The sequence below is a fragment of the Geotrypetes seraphini genome, chromosome 3 (genome assembly GCF_902459505.1).
Source record: "Geotrypetes seraphini chromosome 3, aGeoSer1.1, whole genome shotgun sequence".
In the NCBI taxonomy this organism is placed as follows: Eukaryota; Metazoa; Chordata; class Amphibia; order Gymnophiona; family Dermophiidae; genus Geotrypetes; species Geotrypetes seraphini.
Window position 1 is genome coordinate 259,828,872 of NC_047086.1, and position 20,166 is coordinate 259,849,037.

The 20,166-nt window shown below is 42.6% G+C and overlaps 1 protein-coding gene across 2 annotated transcripts in view; it reads right to left on the reverse strand.

The window, feature by feature from the left end:
• Positions 1-20,166, reverse strand: part of TTL (tubulin tyrosine ligase) — a 126,150-nt gene that overhangs the window by 17,840 nt on the left and 88,144 nt on the right. The window contains exons 5-6 of one of the 2 annotated variants that reach the window (XM_033936557.1): positions 16,322-16,546; positions 11,085-11,228 (exon numbers count right to left, since the gene is read on the reverse strand). In XM_033936557.1, coding sequence (XP_033792448.1) covers positions 11,085-11,228; positions 16,322-16,546 — 369 coding nt within the window. Of the gene's footprint in view, positions 1-11,084; positions 11,229-16,321; positions 16,592-20,166 lie in introns of both variants that reach the window. The other variant, XM_033936556.1, reaches the window with a different exon arrangement.

Consider the following 20,166-nt stretch of genomic DNA (forward strand, 5'->3'; position numbering starts at 1 on the left):
GAGGGCTTCCCTGAGGTGCAGGCGGGACAGGTAATGTTGGCGGCCAAGAGAAAGGGGAACCCAGGCAAGGGGGAGACAGGGGGACACCTGTTCAAATCCTGGATTCCGGAGGAAGTATTAAAGAAGTTCCCAAATTTTCCCCTCGAGCAGAAAAATGATCCGGTGCTCCGAAATGCTTGGGAACAGGCCAAGACGAAGAGCACATCCTTTCCTAGGTCTGGGTTACAGGGGGTCTATTGTACTGGGAGATAGGACAAGAGAAAGGGGGGCATATATGGCGCCAACTTCTTGTACCCAAAGTTTTCCGGGAGACCATTCTTAGATTAGGGCACGAACACCCTTTAGCCGGACACCGAGGAAGGGATAATACGAGCCAGCAGGTTTTGGGAAGATTCTTTTGGCCTGGGATCTATCAGGAGATCAAGAACTTTTGTGACTCCTGCAAAAGTTAACAGGGTCTAAACCCAGAAAGGCTCCATTAATTCCCCTTCCCCGGGTTGATAAACCCCTGATGAGACTAGGAATGGATATAGTAAGACCCTTGGATAAGAGTAAAAGGGGGTATGTGTATATTTTGGTGATAATAGATTATGTCACGCGGTTTCCCTAGGCTATACCTCTAAGGCAGATCTCTACCCCTACCATTTCACTAGAATTAACTAACTTGTTTTGTCAGGTGGGTTTCCCGAAGGAAATTTTGACTGATCAGGGATCCAATTTACAATCGAGAGCATTCCAGTCTTTTCTTAATGCCTTTGGGATACAGCATTTGATTACTTCAGCATACCATCCTCAGGCCAATGGTCTAGTAGAACGGCTTAATCAAACGCTTAAGCGCATGATTAAGAAAAGCGCTGCGGGGGATATCCTTAATTGGGATTTATATGTGCCTTTCTCCCTGTATGCGATCAGGGAGAATAAACAAGAAACTTTAGGAGTGTCGCCCTTTGAGCTCCTTTTTGGTACAACCCCGCAGGGCCTGCTTGACATTGAGTATATTTTGTCCTACTTGCAGGGTCTAGGGGGCTAAGCTAAAGAAGCTTAAATGTAGTAGCTCCGATGTCAATCCCCTGTATAGATGGCATTGCATATATATCCCTAATAAGGGGGTCCAGTGTAAGCACAAATAATAACGGTGATAAGGGGCAACCCTGTCTCGTCCCCTTGGAAATCGGGAACCGGTCCGTTTCAAAATCCTTCAACACTAATTTAGCCTGTAGAAGAGCATACAACGCGCGCACCGCCAACACAAAAAAGTATCATAAAGAAAATCCCACCGCACCCTATCGAATGCCTTTTCGGCATCAAAGCTGACCAGCACAGATGGGAGATTGCACGCTGCCCACTGTTCCAAAGACAACAACAATTTTCTTACATTTTTAGCTATTGTTCTGCCCTTCACAAATCCCATCTGAGCTTCATGGATAAGGGAGGGAAGCAAAGCCATCCTATTTGCCATGATTTTCGCTAACAGTTTAACCTCCGTATTCAATAAGGAAATAGGACGATATGAGCCCGCTTTTTCGGGGTCTTTATTCGGTTTAGGCAACACCAAGATACGTGCCGTGTTCATTCCTTCCAGTAAAGCCTCTGCTCCAACCATGAGGTTAAACATCTGAGCGAGTGGCTAGATGATCTCTTCACCTAAGAGTTTATAAAATTCAATGCGCATGCCATCCTCACCCGGCATGCCTTCAGCAGAGGACTGTTCCCAATTACCCAATACACTTCCTCTGATGGGTTCATAGACAGTCGCACGTGAGACACCAGCGTGCAGACAATTCAGCGCACCACGGGAAAACTTAGTTTTAAAGAGCTCCGAATTGGGGTGTGAGTGGGGAACCCCCCTCACTTTTCTGTATAGTGTTCACGCTGCTGTTGGGGGGGTTGGGGGGGTTGGAATCCTCCATTATAGAGAAAACTGAACTTTTTCTGATTTTTTGGGGGGAAAAGTTCTGTTTTCTCTATAATGTGGAGGGTTGCACTCTCTACACGCCCCCAATGGCAGCGCGAACACTATGCTGTAAAGCTAGTGGGGAAGTTGCGGCAAAGGTTTCCGGGGTGCCACCGGATCTCCCGTCAGATTCTCCTCCACTATAACAAGTTTCCTGGGCACTCTCCACACCACCACCCCTCTCCGAGGTGCTCTGCTAACAAGTAAGGCCAACTAAGTCCTCTCACAGGCAGGAAATTAGTTAGGAGCCAGGGCCTGCACTAGGTGGAGCTGCTGCAGGTTTCTGGTGATTGCCACCCGAACCTGGGAGTCGTAGATGTACAGTTAACACTTGGATCGCTCTGAAAAGAGAAGATGGAACTTCTATCTACGTGGGTGTAGTCTACAGACCTCTGACTCAATCGCAGCAAATTGATAAGGATCTGATTGTGGATATCCAAAAGTTTGGAAGGAAAGAGGAGGTTCTGCTGTTGGGAGATTTCAACCTGCCGTATGCGGACTGGAATGTTCCGTCTGCGGAATCAGAAAGAAGTAGGGAGATTGTGTATGCCTTTCAAGAGGCTCTGCTCAGACAAATGATGACGGAACCCACAAGGGAAAAAGCGATATTGGTCCTCACAAATGGAGAGAGTATCTCTAATGTTCGAGTGGGTGCTCATCTGGGAAGTAGCGATCATCAAACGGTTTGGTTTGATATAATGGCTAAAGTGGAGAACGGCCACACGTTACTTAAAGTCCTACATTTCAAACGTACGGACTTTAATGCAATGGGAGAGTACCTGAAGAAAGAGCTGTTAAACATAGAAACATAGAAATAGACGGCAGATAAGGGCCCACGGCCCATCTAGTCTGCCCACCTTAATGTCCCTCCCCTACCTTTGCCCTGTGAATAGATCCCATGTGCCGATCCCATTTGGCCTTAAAATCAGGCACGCTGCTGGCCTCAATCACCTGTAGTGGAAGACTATTCCAACGATCAACCACTCTTTCAGTGAAAAAGAATTTCCTGGTGTCACCTCGTAGTTAGGATGGGAGGACATAAGAGAAGTGGAAAGACAATGGTCTAAGCTGAAAGGAGTGATAAAAATGGCTACTAACCTTTATGTGAAGAAAATCAATAAAAACCAAGAGAAAAAGGAAGCCGATATGGTTCTCCAAACTAGTGGCGGAGAAAATAAAGGCGAAAGAGTTGGCGTTCGTGAAATATAAAAAATCCCAAGAAGAGGAGAGCAGAAAGGACTACAGGGTGAAACTGAAAGAAGCCAAGAGAGAGATAGGTCTGGCGAAAGCACAGGAGGAAGAACAAATGGCTAAAAATGTAAAAAAGGGAGACACAAATTTTTTCAGATATATTAGTGAAAGGAGGAAGATGAAAAATGGAATTGCTAAACTAAAAGATGCTGGGAACCGATATGTGGAGAGTGATGAGGAAAAAGCAAATGTGCTAAACAAATACTTCTGTTCTGTGTTCACAGAAGAAAATCCTGGAGAAGGACCGAGATTGTCTATCAAAGTTACACGAGAAAATGGACTAGATTCTGCGCCGTTCACGGAGGAGAGTGTTTATGAGCAACTTGAAAAACTGAAGGTGGACAAAGCGATGGGACCAGACGGGATCCATCCCAGGATACTAAGGGAGCTCAGAGAGGTTCTGGCGAGTCCTATTAAAGACTTGTTCAACAAATCTCTGGAAACGGGAGTGATTCCTGGGGATTGGAGGAGAGCAGATGTGGTCCCTATTCATAAAAGTGGTCACAGGGATGAAGCAGGAAACTACAGGCCGGTGAGCCTCACTTCAGTTGTTGGAAAAATAATGGAAGTGTTGCTGAAAGAAAGGATAGTGTATTTCCTTGAATCTAATGGGTTACAGGATCCGAGGCAACATGGCTTTACAAAAGGTAAATTGTGCCAAATGAACCTGATTGAATTTTTTGATTGGGTGACCAGAGAGCTGGATCGAGGACATATGCTAGATGTAATTTTGATTCAGTTCTTCATAGGAGGCTGTTGAACAAATTTGAAGGGCTGAAATTAGGACCCAAAGTGGTGAACTGGGTTAAAAACTGGCTGTCGGAAAGATGCCAGAGAGTGGTGGTTAATGGAAGTCGCTTGGAGGAAGGAAAGATGAGTTGTGGAGTCCCTCAGGGTTCGGTGCTGGGGCCAATCCTGTTCAATATGTTTGTGAGTGACATTGCTGAAGGGTTAGAAGGAAGAGAGTGCCTTTTGTAGATGATACCAAGATTTGTAACAGAGTAGACACCGAAGAGGGAGTGGAAAATATGAAAAAGGATCTGAAAAAGTTAGAGGAATGGTCTAATGCCTGGCAACTAAAATTCAATGCAAAGAAATGCAGAGAAATGCATTTGGGGATTAATAATCGGAAGGAACCGTATAAGCTGGGAGGAGAGAAGCTGATATGCACGGACGGGGAGAGGGACCTTGGGGTGATAGTGTCCGAAGATCTAAAGGCGAAAAAACTGTGTGACAAGGCAGTGGCTGCTGCCAGAAGGATGCTGGGCTGTATGGAGAGAGGCATAGCCAGTAGAAGGAAGAAGAGTTGATGCCCCTGTACAGGTCATTGGTAAGGCCCTACTTGGAGTATTGTGATCAGTTTTGGAGACCGTATCTGGTGAAGGACGTAAGAAGACTTGAAACGGTCCAGAGGAGGGCGACGAAAATGATAGGAGGCTTGCGTCAGAAGACGCATGAGGAGAGACTGAAAGCCCTGAATATGTATACCCTAGAGGAAAGGAGAGACAGGGGAGATATGATTCAGACGTTCAAATACTTGAAGGGTATTAACGTAGAACAGAATTTTTTCCAGAGAAAGGAAAATGGTAAAACCAGAGGACATAATTTGAGGTTGAGGGGTGGTAGATTCAAAGGCAATGTAACGTAGAACATAATCTTTTCCAGAGAAAGGAAAATGGTAAAACCAGAGGACATAATTTGAGGTTGAGGGGTGGTAGATTCAAAGGCAATGTTAGGAAATTCTACTTTACAGAGAGGTGGTGGAGAGTAAAACTGTGATTGAGTTCAAAGAAGCTTGGGATGAACACAGAGGATCTAGAATCAAAAAATAATATTAAAAATTGAACTAAGGCCAGTACTGAGCAGACTTGCATGGTCTGTGTCTGTTTATGGCTATTTGGTGGAGGATGGGCTGGGGAGGGCTTCAATGGCTGGGAGGCTGTAGATGGGCTGGAGTAGGTTTTTACAGAGCTTTCGGCAGTAGGAACCCAAGCACAGTACTGGGTAGAGCTTTGGATTCTTGCCCAGAAATAGCTAAGAAGAAAAAAATTTAAATTGAATCAGGTTGGGTAGACTGGATGGACCATTCGCATCTTTTATCTGCCATCATCTACTATGACTAAATGGGGCAGGGAGAGAGAGAGAGAGAGAGAGAAAGACAGACATACAGAAAGAAAGGGAGCATGGAGAGAGAAAGAAAGAAGGGGGCAGGGTGAAATAAAGAAAAAGTTTTGGAAGAGGAAGCATACAGGAGGCTGAAAGAAGGAAAGAAATATTGGATGACCAGTCAGAAGAATAAAGTGCAACCAGAGACTGATGAAATTACCAAAGGTAGGAAAAATGATTTTATTTTCAATTTAGTGATCAAAATGTGTCTGTTTTGAGAATTTATATATGCTGTCTATTTTGTACTATGGCCCCCTTTCACTAAACCGCAATAGTGTTTTTTAGCGCAGGGAGCCTATGAGTGTCAAGAGCAGCGTGGGGCATTCAGCGCAGCTCCCTGCACTAAAAACCGCTATTGCAGTTTAGTAAAAAGGGAGGGGGTATATTTGTCTATTTTTGTATAGTTGTTACTGAGGTGACATTGCATAAAGTCATCTGCCTTGACCTCTTTGAAAACCCACGGAATATAAATGATAATTAACATTTTCTCTGCGTACAGTGCGCTTTGTGTTTTTAAACTTTTATTGTTGGTAGATCATTTTGACTTAGCCACGAAGGTAAGGGGGAGTGAGGGAGGGGAGCTGCTGAAAGACATCTAGTAATCCTTGCAGGCTTGACTGTGCAGGGAATTATTTTTGTAAAATCATGTTTTGTTATGGGACTGGCATTATTTAGGAGGGTATCGAGTGGTGTCCCGCAGGGCTCGGTGCTTGGGCTGCTGCTATTTAATATATTCATAAATGATCTAGAAACAGGGACGAAGTGTGAGATAATAAAATTTGCGGACACCACCAAATCTATTTAGTGGAACTCAGACTAAAGAGGACTGCGAAGAATTGCAAAGGGACTTGAACAAACTAGGGGAATGGGAGACAAGATGGCAGATGAAGTTCAACGTTGAGAAATGTAAAGTATTACATGTGGGAAGCAGAAACCCGAGGTACAACTATATGATGGGAGGGATGTTGCTGAATGAGAGTACCCAAGAAAGGGACATGGGGGAAATGTTAACGTGACCATTTCTTTTTTTCATCAAAACGGGACATCTATTAATATTCAGCCCCGCCCCCAATCCCACCCTAGCCCCGCCCCCAATTTCTTCAATTCATTTTTCATGTACACACTATCTTATTATTTCATAATGGTAACCATAAAATTTTTTAAAAAACACAAAGCACCCTATATGCAGAGAAAATGTTAATTATTTATATTTGGGGGGTTTTCAACGATGTCACCTCAGTAACTATAGAAAAATAGACAAATATAGGGCAAAATATAGACAGCAGATATAAATTCTCAAAACTGACATATTTTTATCACTAAATTGAAAATAAAATCATTTTTCCTACCTTTGCTGTCTGGTGATTTCATGAGTCTCTGGTTGCGTTTCCTTCTGACTGTGCATCCTTTCATTTCTTTCTTTCTTTCTGCACTCAGGCCCAACAATTGTCCCTTTCTATTCCCTCCCTCCTTCCTTCCTATGTCCTTAGTGCCCCCAGTGCCTCATTCCCATGTCCCCCTCACTGCCTTCCAGACTTTGTCCCACCACCACCCCCAAAGCCAGCCTGCCTGCCTACTTACCTGCCTACCTACCTACCTACCTCCCCCGCCAAAGCCAGCCTGCTTCCCTGCCTACCTCCTTCCCTCTCTGCCGCACACAAAAAAAGCCTCCCTCCAGCGCCCGATTTAAACCACCCGGTCCACCGCCGCTGCTTACCTCCCTGCTGCTTCTATTCGCGGCCTAGAAGCCTTATTCCCGATGTCAATTCTGACATTGGCCCGGAACGTCCTCTCCGACGTCAGAATTGACGTCAGGAATAAGGCTTCTAGGTCACGAATAGCAGCAGCAGCAGCAGGGAGGTAAGCAGCGGCAGTGGACCGGGGGGGGGGGGGGGGTTAAATCGGGCGCTGGAGGGAGGCCAGGGCAGGATTAATTCTTTGAGGGCCCCTAGGCACACAAGTACACTTAGCCAAGCAGGCCCTAGTTCTCCCCTACATCCTAGAATTGAACCTTTGCTAGAACCCTCTAGGGCATTGCCTTGTGTGTTATTCCCAGTAGGAGTGAGTAGGCTGAGTGCAGAAGTTTCTATGGGAGGTAATTCATCACAGGCTACACCTTTGGTTCTAGTGCCGGCAAGAGAGAGTTTGGAAACCTCAGTCTGTCCATCAGAGATTACTCTGGAAGCCATTTAAATTTGTCTTCAAAGATCCTGCCTGCAGTCGTACAGAGTACTGGATGGATTTGCTGGCAGCAGCACTACCCACTCTCCCCACGCAGCCGACCCTCCAACCGTGAAACGACTGACATATCTCCCTCAACAGCAGCGTTGGCAGCGCTCTAAACATGCTGCTTTGCAGCCTTCTCCCGCCACCGATTCCCTCTGCCGCATCACTGATGATGTAATCAGCAATGCGACACAGGGAAGGCCCTGGCAGGAGAAGGCTGCAAAGCAGCCTGTTTAGAGCGCTGCCGACGCTGCTATTGAGGGAGGTATGTCAGATGTCTTGCAGTGGGAGGGTCAGCTGTGCGGGGAGAGTGAGGAGTGCTGCTGCCGGTAATTCCAGCGATGGAGTCGGCCGCGAAGGTGAGGGAAATGGGCTAGTTAGGGGGAGAAATGGCCGGACTGCTAGGACCCTTTAATCCAGCCCTGAGGGAGGCTTTTTTTTTTCTTTTGCACGGCAGGGAGGGACAGGAAGCGATCACCTATTCCGTTGTCCCCGCGCACAGCTTCGGGACGCTGTCCCTGAAAACGGGACTTTTTTGGCGTCCCGAAGCTGTGTGTGGGGACAATGGGACAGGTGATCCCAAAATGGGACAGTCCTGTTCAAAACGGGACATATGGTCACCTTAGTAATGGTGGACATGACAATGAAGCCGACGGCACAATGCGCAGCGGCCGCTAAGAGAGCGAATAGAATGCTAGGTATAATCAAGAAGGGTATTACAACCAGAACGAAAGAAATTATCCTGCCTTTGTATCGGGCGATGGTGTGTCCACATCTGGAGTACTGCATCCAGTATTGGTCGCCGTACCTTAAGAAGGATATGGCGATACTCGAGAGGGTTCAGAGGAGAGCGACACATCTGATAAAAGGTATGGAAAACCTTTCATACGCTGAGAGATTGGAGAAACTGGGTCTTTTTTCCCTGGAGAAGAGGAGACTTAGAGGGGATATGATAGAGACTTACAAGATCATGAAGGGCATAGAGAGAGTAGATAGGGACAGATTCTTCAAACTCTCAAAAAATAAAAGAACAAGAGGGCATTCGGAAAAGTTGAAAGGGGACAGATTCAAAACGAATGCTAGGAAGTTCTTCTTTACCCAACGTATGGTGGACACCTGGAATGCACTTCCAGAGGACGTTTTAGGGCAGAGTACGGTACTGGGGTTCAAGAAAGGATTGGACAATTTCCTGCTGGAAAAGGGGATAGAGGGGTATAGATAGAGGATTACTGCACAGGTCCTGGGCCTATTGGGCCACCGCGTGAGTGGACTGCTGGGCACGATGGACCTCGGGTCTGACCCAGCGGAGGCATTGCTTATGTTCTTATGTTTAATTTCTATGAATGAATAGAATGAAAATGATATAAAATTACTTACTTGTTTTTATGTGCGTGCGCTGAAGGAAAGTGGAGAGACAGTGGGCTGAAGACACTGAAGGGAAATCGGGAAGAGAGAGTGGGGAGAATATTGCTTCTTTTTATACTTTAATTTAATATAATAAGTTCAATATAAAATAGTTCAAGACTTGTGTGGATGGAATCAGGTGGTTTGCAGGGATGGGGACCGAGCTTACGGGGATTAGTCCAATAAAATGATATTTTGTTATTTCTCATTATTTGTTATTTTTATTTGGTAATTTGTAAAGTGGTGATTGTTATGTATCAGTTTTTTCAAATTTACATCTCTGTCTTTATATTTTGCACAGTATTAGAGGACATGTATTACTGTTTTTATGGTGTTGCATTGTATGCAGAGTTATGTTTCTTGGCAGTTCAGTTTAACTTTTGTCTACGTATTTCTATTTTTAGTTTGTGATTATTTCATATTGGGTGAGGGTGTATCTGTCTGTATGTATGAAAGGGACATGGCTTTCTGATAGCATCGACTGTACAGGATCAATTGACTGTGCAGGATCTGGCTTGTTTAGTTTTACAATGTATGTGTTGGTGTTCTAGTGCTCACTGCAGTGTTTAAGATGCTGCCTTTTCCTAGGTACACTCTTGTGCGATATGTGGATTGTTACTAAAAATCATTTTTCATATAGATGGGAGGGGGTGTCAAAAAATGATGGGCCCCGGGTATGCTAGGTACGCCACTACTTGGAAACCCACACAAAATACTATAAATAAACCAATGCTCTGATTTTCAAGCTCTAAATCTCCTCTATTTTGCTTATCAGTTTTTACTGTCTCCAGCCACTAAAGTACAGCAGTGCTTGTACTACTTAATACACTATATACATAGTGTATTAAGTAGTACACAGTTTAGCAAAGCACAGCTCCTTGTTTTTGCTTTTTACTGTCTAGGTCTTTCAAAGTTTCTCATACCAGTAGCCACTGCAGAAAAGGTCTGTTACGACCATTCTGGCACCTTTTAGTCACTTGTTAACATTATGGTTATACAGGGCATTGCCTGACATGAAGGAAAAAGCCCTCTTCCTTGAGCACTAAATGGCAGTACATCAACCTGGGTCACTGATAACAGGACCTGCAAAAAATTTTCCCAACTACAACACGGAAAGATTTTCTTCTCATCCAGCAAAGACACTGACTTTATGAAGTTTGTGGCACATCAAAATCTGTGTCTGTATGCTCCTGTCTCTAAGCCCTGAGCCTGTGTGGCACTTCTGCCTTGCCAAGTTCATCTGACAAAATTCTCAGACCCCGGAAGTCTCATCACTGATCAGGGTAACAGAATTCCAGTTCACACTCATAGAGCATATTTTGATGCTTCATCATTCAGAATTCTGGTACAATCTCTTATACTGAGCCAACTTGACTACTGTAATATCGCCTATCTGGCAATTTCTCAGAAGAACTTGCAACGATTACAACTGGTGCAAAATGCGGCGGTCAGGCTGATTTTTGAGCTGAAGAAGTTTGACCTTGTAACTCCTTCCTACCGACTCCTGCATTGGCTGCCAATGGAGCCACGTGTGAAGTTTAAGTTCGGATGTTTCTGCTTTAAGGTACTTTTCGGCCTAGCCCCCAGATATAACTAACCTTTTCTCTTTCTCAACCAATCGACTTAAGAGAAGCTCAAACTTGAATTTTGGTTCTCCACTGGTTAAAGGATGTAAATGTAAAAGACATCAACATCTCTTCTCTTATCAGGCAGCATTATGGAGTAAAGATCTGAAACAATTACTCATGCTTGCGAATACTTATGGGGAATTTAGGAGACACCTAAAAACATATTTGTTCCTAAAGTACTTAGGCAGCTGCACTGCACAATCTTTCCCCACAATAACTGACTGCTAAACCTTAACCCTGTTAGTACTACTCAATCTGTAACTTTTTTAAATCATTATAAACCGCATAGAACTTCACGGTCCTGCGGTATATAAACTGTTATCATTATCAAATTAGATATGTCATACCACAAAGCAGAAATTAAAAAAAGACAGAAAGGGAACTGCTTCTTTCATCCACTAAAAGCATTGAAGATATATTAAAAGTAGAATGTGTTACAGAAATAAGATGCTTACTGTGCACAGGCAGGAGCTCCATTGACTTCAATCAGCCAGACCTTCAGCGCCTCATCCACCATGAAATCAAATCCAAACAATTGGAAACTCTGATAAGGGAGGTGTTTGGTGCTGATGGCAGGCTCTATACATGTAAGGCAGCTTCTGTGAAAGCAGAAATCCCAGAGTGTTATAGATGGAAGCTAGATACAGACTCAGACAAAAGTAGAGTAGCAAAAATGCAGGGTAAGTGATTATACAGAACTCTAGGATACAGAGTCAAAATGTGTCGCTCAGTTATATACACTCAAAAAGGGTAACGTTCAAAGGTATTTGTGCATATAAAACTGAAAATAGCCTACTACTACTTATTTCTATAGTGCTGCTAGATGTATGCAGTGTATACAATAAACATTCAAGAGGCAGTACTTACTCTTGCGCTTGCAGTCTAATCAAGAAGACAAACAGGTCAAGTAGAGTCATGGAGCTTCTCAGAGAGGGAATGATGAAAACAGGCATGTGAGCTTTACAAGTGAGTGGGAGTTATGAGTTAAAAGCAATTTCAAAAAAGTAGGCTTTTAGTCTAAATTGAATACTGAGGAGTAGTGGCTCGTGGCCAGTAGGGGGTGATGTTTATGGAACAGTAGTGGAATGGATATCAGAACATGATAGTGCAGTATTAAGTGCTTGTTTTTCGAATGATTCTGGGTAACTCTAGTTAGATACAAGCATATGTGTTAGTTAAGGCCACACCCAAATAGAAGCGTACGAAAAACGGGTAAATAAAAATCTGAATATAAATGTGGCCAAGGCCAGAAAAACACACTACAGATTAATATAAGGGAAAGTATAATAATATTCTTTTTATGTACTTTGCTATAAGGCTAGATCATGAAGGAAATTACAGGGACTCCATTTTGGATTCTTGTGTCTTTGGAATCCATTTTATGGTCAGTTTTTCCAAGTCTTTGTTTAGGCTCTCGGCATCGTGGTGTTAATTGATACCAGATGTGCTTTAGGCTAGGAAGAAATATCACAAACTGAGATATAACTTGCTTTAAATATGAATGAGATATGAGTTATGAATCAAGTTATGAATGAAGGGGCCCCAAAAGTGTGTGATTATGTGTATTGTGTGACTGTATTGAACAAAAGAATGGGTTATGAAAAAACATATTATATATATTTGCAACCTAAAGAAATTCAAAGGATATAACATCTGGAAATAATTAAATCAGAGAAACATAGACACATAGAAAGATGACGGCAGAAAAGGGCTACAGCCCATCAAGTCTGCCCACTCTACTGACCCACCCCACCCCACCCACTGCTGCTCTAACATAGGAAGGCTTCTGTGTGCAGATCCATGAAATTTGAAACTGTCAGCTTAGGGAGAGCCCTCCTTTTCTCTAAGACTGACAACTTTTCAGCACTGTAAGGTTTAGAACTTTTTAGCAGATTGTTTGATACATAGACAAATTGTCTAAAATAAGTTTTAAGAATGATAAAAGGAATATTGGAAATGTTATAAAATGTTAATGTATATTCAGAAATGAATGTCAACAGAACAAAAGTGAGTTCTGAAACTTTTTTCTTTGTCTAACTTTTAAGACCACCAATAAAATAACCGCCAATAAAATAACTTAAAGTTATTTGTTCAGCTGCAGAGAGCAGAGGCACTCTCAGAGGTGGAGTAGAGGACCTTCAGAAACCTGTGCCTAAATATTAATGGGAAAAAAAACCTGAAACACGAAATTAGTTTTGGTGGTATTATTTTCATAAGACAATGTACTCTGCCTTTCAAAATCATTGTAAAGGACAATGATAATGGGCATCAAATCTATCCAGGCTGTTAAAAATTAGCCCATTCTACCAGGCAATTTGATGAAGTACAATTTTAGCAAACCAAAAGTTCTGATAAAACAGTCTCTGCCAACTAACATCACACCTGCTTTGCATGTCTCCTTTTACATTTTCCCTTTGGTTTTTATTTATTTATAAATGTATTGGTTTGTTACAACATATAACAACTTCAGGTAATAAGCAAATACAAAGAAAATAAATCAAACTAAGAAAAAATTATTTTATCAAGTCCACATTATTATGGGGGCTGATTGTCCTGTAGGTCTGAAATAGAAAAGCAAGCTATTCTTAAATTATATTTTACAAATACAAATGCCTTGTTTTGTGATAAACAGATAAATATCTTTCCAGATATCTCTAAACAGACGCAATACAGGAGAAAACAGTTCCTGCAACTCAAGACTCGAGTATTGACTGTGGGAGCTTTATTTTTTCTTAAGTTCCCATGTAAATGTTTAGTGACATATCAGAATACTAGATATATTTTTGTTGATCCAGCCTATTTAGAAACTTTTCTTCAAGATAAACCTAAATTGCATATATTGCTTGTAACTAAAGCAGAGGTTGAATGCAGAGGTTGAGATCAAGTGAAAAATGAATGTTCATTTGCCTGACTTAGAAGTTTTTGGTATATTCTTTGTTTTTTTCTTTGTCTTTTTGGCGACTCCTACAGTTTCCTATCACATCCCTGTAGCTGGTAAGATATATGGTAAATAAATAGACTCAGGGGAAGATTATCAAAACTCCTTTAACAAGGTCACTAAACCTGCTCCAGCTGGTTTAATGTGCATGTATTTTTAGTACCAGATTATCAAAACAGCTTACTGTGGTCTTTTTCGAGCTTCCTAGCAGTCTCCAATTCAGGGGCCTTAAGCAACCAGTGTCAATCAAAGCCTTAGGCCCCTCCCCGGCACATCCTAGGATGTGCCGGGGAGGGGAAGGCCCGCCATTTTGAAGATGTGGGCCTATTGGCTGGAGGGGTAGGCATCCCTCCAGCCAGCTTTTGTGAACAAGGTGTGTGTGTGGGGGACAGCTGATGCATTGGGGGGGGCGCACGTCAAAGGCACAACTGCAGCGAGAAAGAGTGGGTATCCCTTCCTCCTGCTGCCGGGAAGGGGGTTGCTCAACAGCAGTAGCAGGAGGGAGTGGGCATCCCTCCTGCTGCCAGGGGGTGTGTGTGTCAGGTGGATCGCTTGACAATGGTGGTGGGAAGGAGTGGGCATCCCACCTGCCGATATTCAATTTGGGGGCCTTTTTTTTTTAAAAAAAAATACAATTTGTGGGTCTATTCTGCGCACATGCCAATCGCTCTCACTAGCGATTAGCACTTGCAAATTTTGCATACATGGTTTTTTAAAGAATGACTCTTTTTTTTTTTTTTTAAATCATTACAATAGCGGCCGCGACAGTGACCTGTTGGATTTTACCGCAAACATTAAAGAATCTTCTCCTTAGTGTGCTGGCTATCTACTGTAAGAGTTTCACCACAGCATGGTACACTTCTCCCTCTGTATTCATGGTTTTCACAATTGCAGTTTTGATAATTTGTGGGTTTTTTTACTTCTGGCTCCTCTCACCCAAATTAGGTCATCCATGGTTGTAGAGAAAAATTTTGCTGCGTTTTTCTAAGCACTGATTCATAGGGTGCACAGAGAAAATCACAGATTACCAGCCTCTTTTCAAGAATCAGTCAAAAGAGACCAAGTCACACGCATTTGCACTCTCCCCAGTCAGCATGCCTTCCCCGCCCCCCCGTCCGATATCTTTCACTCCATGCTCCTACTGTGACCGAGGTATGACATTTCTCGCTCATTCTCAAACCCCACTGGTTCTATCTTCAAACTTGTCTCTGAGATTGCCAACAGCGGCGGTAGTTTACATTGGGTTGCCTGCGGTGGCCCTAGAGATTTCCCTCCGCCGCATCCGCCAGAAACAGGAAGTTGAGTCAAGAGGGGAAGCAGGACGCGGCACAGGGAAAGTGGTTGCGTCAGAGGGGGAGCGGGGATGAAGTAAGGTTGGAATAAGGTTGAGCTACTGGAATGCGAGATTGTTATTTGCGGTTTCACCAAATGAGGGAGGGTTTTAAAAAGAAAACCGCGAACAACATATGAAGAAGTTATTCGTGGTCATGTTGATCCCCTAACCCCTGCGAATACGAAGGGAGAAGTGTACTCTCCAAGAGCAATTTGAAACTAAACACATATTCAAAACTATGATAGGGTGGAGTTCCTGTCACTGAACAGCGGAGGGAGCCTAAGCAGTAGAAAAAAGGAACTAATCTGCATAACATCCTGCAAAGTCTGCTGGGAGCTGTCCACTAACCCTGAGGGACTGGTGGTGCTAAAAAGGACACTTCCAGAGCAAAGAGCTGTGAAATCAGAAGCTCCTTTGGGAACCAGCTGACCCTTGAGGGGACGAGTGCTAGTCTCTTGGCTGCCTGGTAGAACTTAGGTGTGACTAAGAGGGTATGCCTGGCTTGATAACCAGCAGGGGACCATGTGGAGTTGTATGTGTGGCAGGGCTGTCTGATGGCTGAGAGACAGGAAGTAAGTCCTCAGAAGAGCTCTCAGAGAGAGACTGGCAGGGAAGAAGTCCTCAATGTGTGAATCTGGGAGAAGATGACTGAGGGACTGGGAGTGTTCTCAGTGCGTGTATCCAAGATAAGCGACTGAGATTGCTTGGAAGGAGTAACCAGAGGGCCTGGTAGAGCCTGGAGTCCAGGAAGGGCTCAGGCTTGAAGAGGTATGTGGGACCTGTGAATTCCAAGAGGTCAGGAAGCGTAGGGATCAGCGATGGCACCACAAGAAGAGCCAGAAGACCGTGGAGTTCAGAGATGACCAGGAGGAGCCTAGAAGTACCTGGTCACATATTTTCAGAATATATGGATGATGTGTGTTTAATTGTGATGTTTGTTTTAACTCAACCTGGTGGTAGAAGGATGGAAGAACAAAGGTGCCTGGGGATAGAGGTGCGACAGAGGTGAAAAATCAGTACAGTTTAGTGAAAGAAATGTAATTGGGACTTAAAGAACAGCTTATTCTTTTTTATGAATGCATTCTTCAGAAATGATCCCACATCTAGAGAAGGATACGGGGACAAGTTTCCCTGTCCTTGCGGGATCTCTATAACCCCATTCCGTCCCCGCCAGCTCTGTCTCTGTTCCTGCCCCATTCCTGCAAGCTGGTGTCCCTGGTATGAGAAGAACCCTTCATTCAAGGTGAGCATGAATAGTGTTTAGAGAAGAGGTCTGTATACAAGCAAGACTGGGGAGTAATAAAAATAAATAGCAGCGACTGTTGCACAAGAACATTCAACGCCTCAAGAATCAAACCAAACCAACCAGATACCCAATCTCTTGCTTCCAATCTGAAAATATAAAAACAGCTATATATTACCTTATTATGTGTTTTATTTGCTGTAGAATACTATTTTCCAGTGTGGTATTTAAAGAGCTGATCAGATATTGATTAAATTCATCAAAAAACATTTCATTCCCTTCTTCATATCTGCCATAGTTTTTGGAGTATTCTTTCTGAATGCAGTGATTGGTCAGATGGCAGGTTTTGTCTTGTAGGTCCGTGCTGTTGTATGGTTCAGAGGAAGTTCGCAGCACACCCTCTCTGTAGAGATAGATATTATACTGGTGATCCAGCAGCACCCAGCTCCTGTAAAGTACAGGCCAAAACAGTCTTCAGAACAAGGCAGTGAGAAATTCAAAGGTGGTTTCTCTTCTCCCTCCTTCTTTCTGTTTTTCTTCATTCAGTAAATCAGACAAGAGGAAAAGAAAAGATCTGGTTGGATTTCACCCATATACACAATGTAATACATGCAACTCAATGCAATTATACACAGTAACGGCAGATATCTTATAAGGCTCATCTGGTCTGCGCATTTTTCTTTCTTGATGCAATCTGTAGCTCCTGTTCATCTCATTTCCTTGCCCCTATAGATCCTATGTCCTTAGCCCCTTTTTTTTGTAAATTCTAATGCTATTTTTATCTCTGCCACCTCCACTAAGAAACTGTTCCATGTATGCAGCGCTCCTTTCCATGAAGGAAGCATGGGGCTTTCATTTTGCTAACTGGTCTTGCAAGGTGAGTGGCCAATGAGGAAGAAGGATGGGGAACTTCTGTGCTTAAAGTGAGGAATGGGGGAGGGCATAAGTGTCGAGCAGTGGAAGCAGAAGCTCAGGACACAGTCTAACTCATATTTAATTGATGATTGTTGCACCTCAGGAAAATGTAGTTTAATCTACACTGGCAACATGGCTAAGGGAAATTTAAAAACCCACTTTCCAAAATTTGTGAACCACACTGAAATCTTATAATAATAGGCTATCACACAAATATATAGTCACAAAGACAGGTATTTCAGAGAGAAACCAGGGGCCTCAAGTGCTCCCAGCCAAAAGCCCAATGTATATTACAAAGCTAATGGCTTATACGGTGAGCTATCATCGATCCCGTTTATACTCTCTATACCAAAAGATTTTTTAGTTGTTTTTTTAAACTTTTAAACTTTTTATAATTTATTTTATATATATGCTTTTTTTGTGTGCTTTTTTCTACGTTTAGCACAGCTGAATTACAAATATGTTGCTCTTCCTTTTTAATGAAACATTACTTAGCTTTCATATTCTTTAGCGACGGAAGATCTCCGTTTCGCTCCTATGTATTAACCAGGAGCTTCATCAGGAAAAACGCCAAGATAGCACTAGAAATAAAGCATAACAACTTTTATATTAAATGTTTTTTTATATATTTTCTTAAAATTATTTAATCTTTTTAAGATTTTTTTAAAAAGTCTTATTCTTAATTTAAGAACAATACTAACATGCTTGAACATATTAATGAACATTAAATACATGTGTTAAACAGGGCCCCAAGATGCCGCTAAAGGGAAAACCTTACCATAATTTAGGATCTTATTAAAGGTTTTTGTAACCTAGTAGCCCAAAACTAGTACCGCAGTTTACAACTTAAACTTGAACTTGAAAAAGGACCTCGCCTCAGTGAACAGACGGATACAAAAGACTCACTCACACAGCATACCTGTTAACCCGCTGGCGCTGCAAAGATATCCGAGCTGGTATATTGAAGCGACTGCTCCGTGCAATGACCCAGGCTACTTAACGGGTCAAGTAGCTGCACAAAGCCGTATTACACGGTTTTAAACCATTGGGAGCGTCTGACGTCACTTCCGGATAGCAATTCATCAGTGTCACCTAGCCCACATTCGCACACCCATTTGTTTACCCTATTTACTTCCTTTACTTAGCAATACTAAATCTCAGCATTGCAGAACAAGCATACATACAGTCATACATGCAATCATAACCCACTTACAAAAAATGTACTGATTAAATAAATAACTATATAAATAGCCAAATCAAAAAAAGACCTGCCAATTGATAGCCGCATTCAGGCCCCGAGGTTGTAAGCTATACAGGCGGTCAATCCACCTCTGCTCTGTTTGTAACAACTTTTTCCCTCTATCCCCTCCCCTTATAGATGCCACAACTCTATCAATAACCATGCATACAAGTTGGTCAAAAGAATGTTTATATTCAATACAATGTGCCACTAGCGGAGCCTCTTTTTTCTGAAGTTTTAAACAAGATTTGTGCTCCGCCATTCGAATATTGAAATATCTAATGGTTTTGGCCACGTAAATTTTTTGGCAAGGACACTTAATAATGTAAATCACATAATCAGATCTACATGTAGTGATGTGTCGCAATTGGTACTGTTTGTGATTTACAGGATTTTCAAATACATCTCCCTGAATGGTTAGAGGGCAAACTTGACATTTACCACATCTTGAATGGAACCCTTTGCTATTCCCCATTATTGGTGATGGATCCGGTTTTAATCTAAGGTGTTCTCTGAGATTACGAGATCTTGAATAAGTCAAATGGAGTTTAGAGTCTTCAAAGCAAGGACTTCTCTGGACTATTCTCCAGTGGTTACGCACTATACTAGCTATCTGTTCCGACTCCACATTATGTCTGAGAATGAATGTTTGAAACTCTTCAGCACCAGTGAGCTCGCTGGTAATGTCTAACTTCTGGGTATTACCACAACTTGCTGTGCTAGATGGCTGTAAAAGCCATTCAGGGTGATTATACTTTGCCCTCCGATATGATTTTTTTAGCACTTTGTCCGGGTAACCTCTGCTTCTCAAGTTTTTTGTTAACCTATTGGCTGAAGATTTAAAATCAGCCATGTGGGTACACACACGCCTAAAGCGCAAAAATTGGGCCAAAGGTAAACTATTCTTCAAAGGAATAGGGTGACAGCTGTCATATTGCAACAAACTCATGGTATCTGTGGGTTTAACGTACAGCTTAGACTCAAGATGGTTCCCCATAATAATAATAATAATAATAACTTTATTTTTCTATACCGCCATAGTCAGGTGACTTCTAGGCGGTTCACACTGTAAGAAGGCTGGACATTCCCACGTGTCTAAAAAATTAATCCCCAGAGTTGATTGATTCATTGTAAACTGGATATTACTATCCTTACTGTTAAGCCAGTCAATGAATTCTAAAAGCTGATCTTTAGAGCCTTGCCATATCATGAAAACGTCATCAATGTATCTCTTCCAGCCTAAAATATATGGATTCCACTGATGAGATGTTAAGTGTGCTTCTTCATAATCTTTCATGTATAGGCAGGCGACTGAGGGAGCACATGTGGCTCCCATCGCCACCCCTTTTATTTGCAAATATAGATTTTGACCATCTGTAAAAAAATATTTTGTTAAGGCCAGTTCTAGTAAGGCCATAATGAAATGGGTTGGACTTTGATGAGGACGTGCTCGGGCATCTAAAGCCAAACGTGCAACATCTAAACATTTATCCTGAGGGAGAGACATGTACAGCGACACTATGTCCAATGTTACCAAAATCGTGGGTTTGTTTGATAAATCAATAGTTTGTAGCCACAATAAAAATTGACTGGTGTCTTTGATGTAGGAACTGCTTAGTGATACTATAGGTTTCAAAAAGTAGTCAAAATATTTGGAGAGGGGATCAAGGATAGAGTTAATGGATGATATAATTGGCCTACCCGGAGGCTTGTGTAACCTTTTATGAATTTTGGGAGTTAAATAAATCCATGGAATAGTACTGAATTCTTTGTTCAAGAATTGAAATTCCCGCTTCGTAACGTAGCCATCATCAAAACCCGCCTGGGTTAAAGCTAAAATTTGTGCTTTCAGTTGCACAGTGGGATCA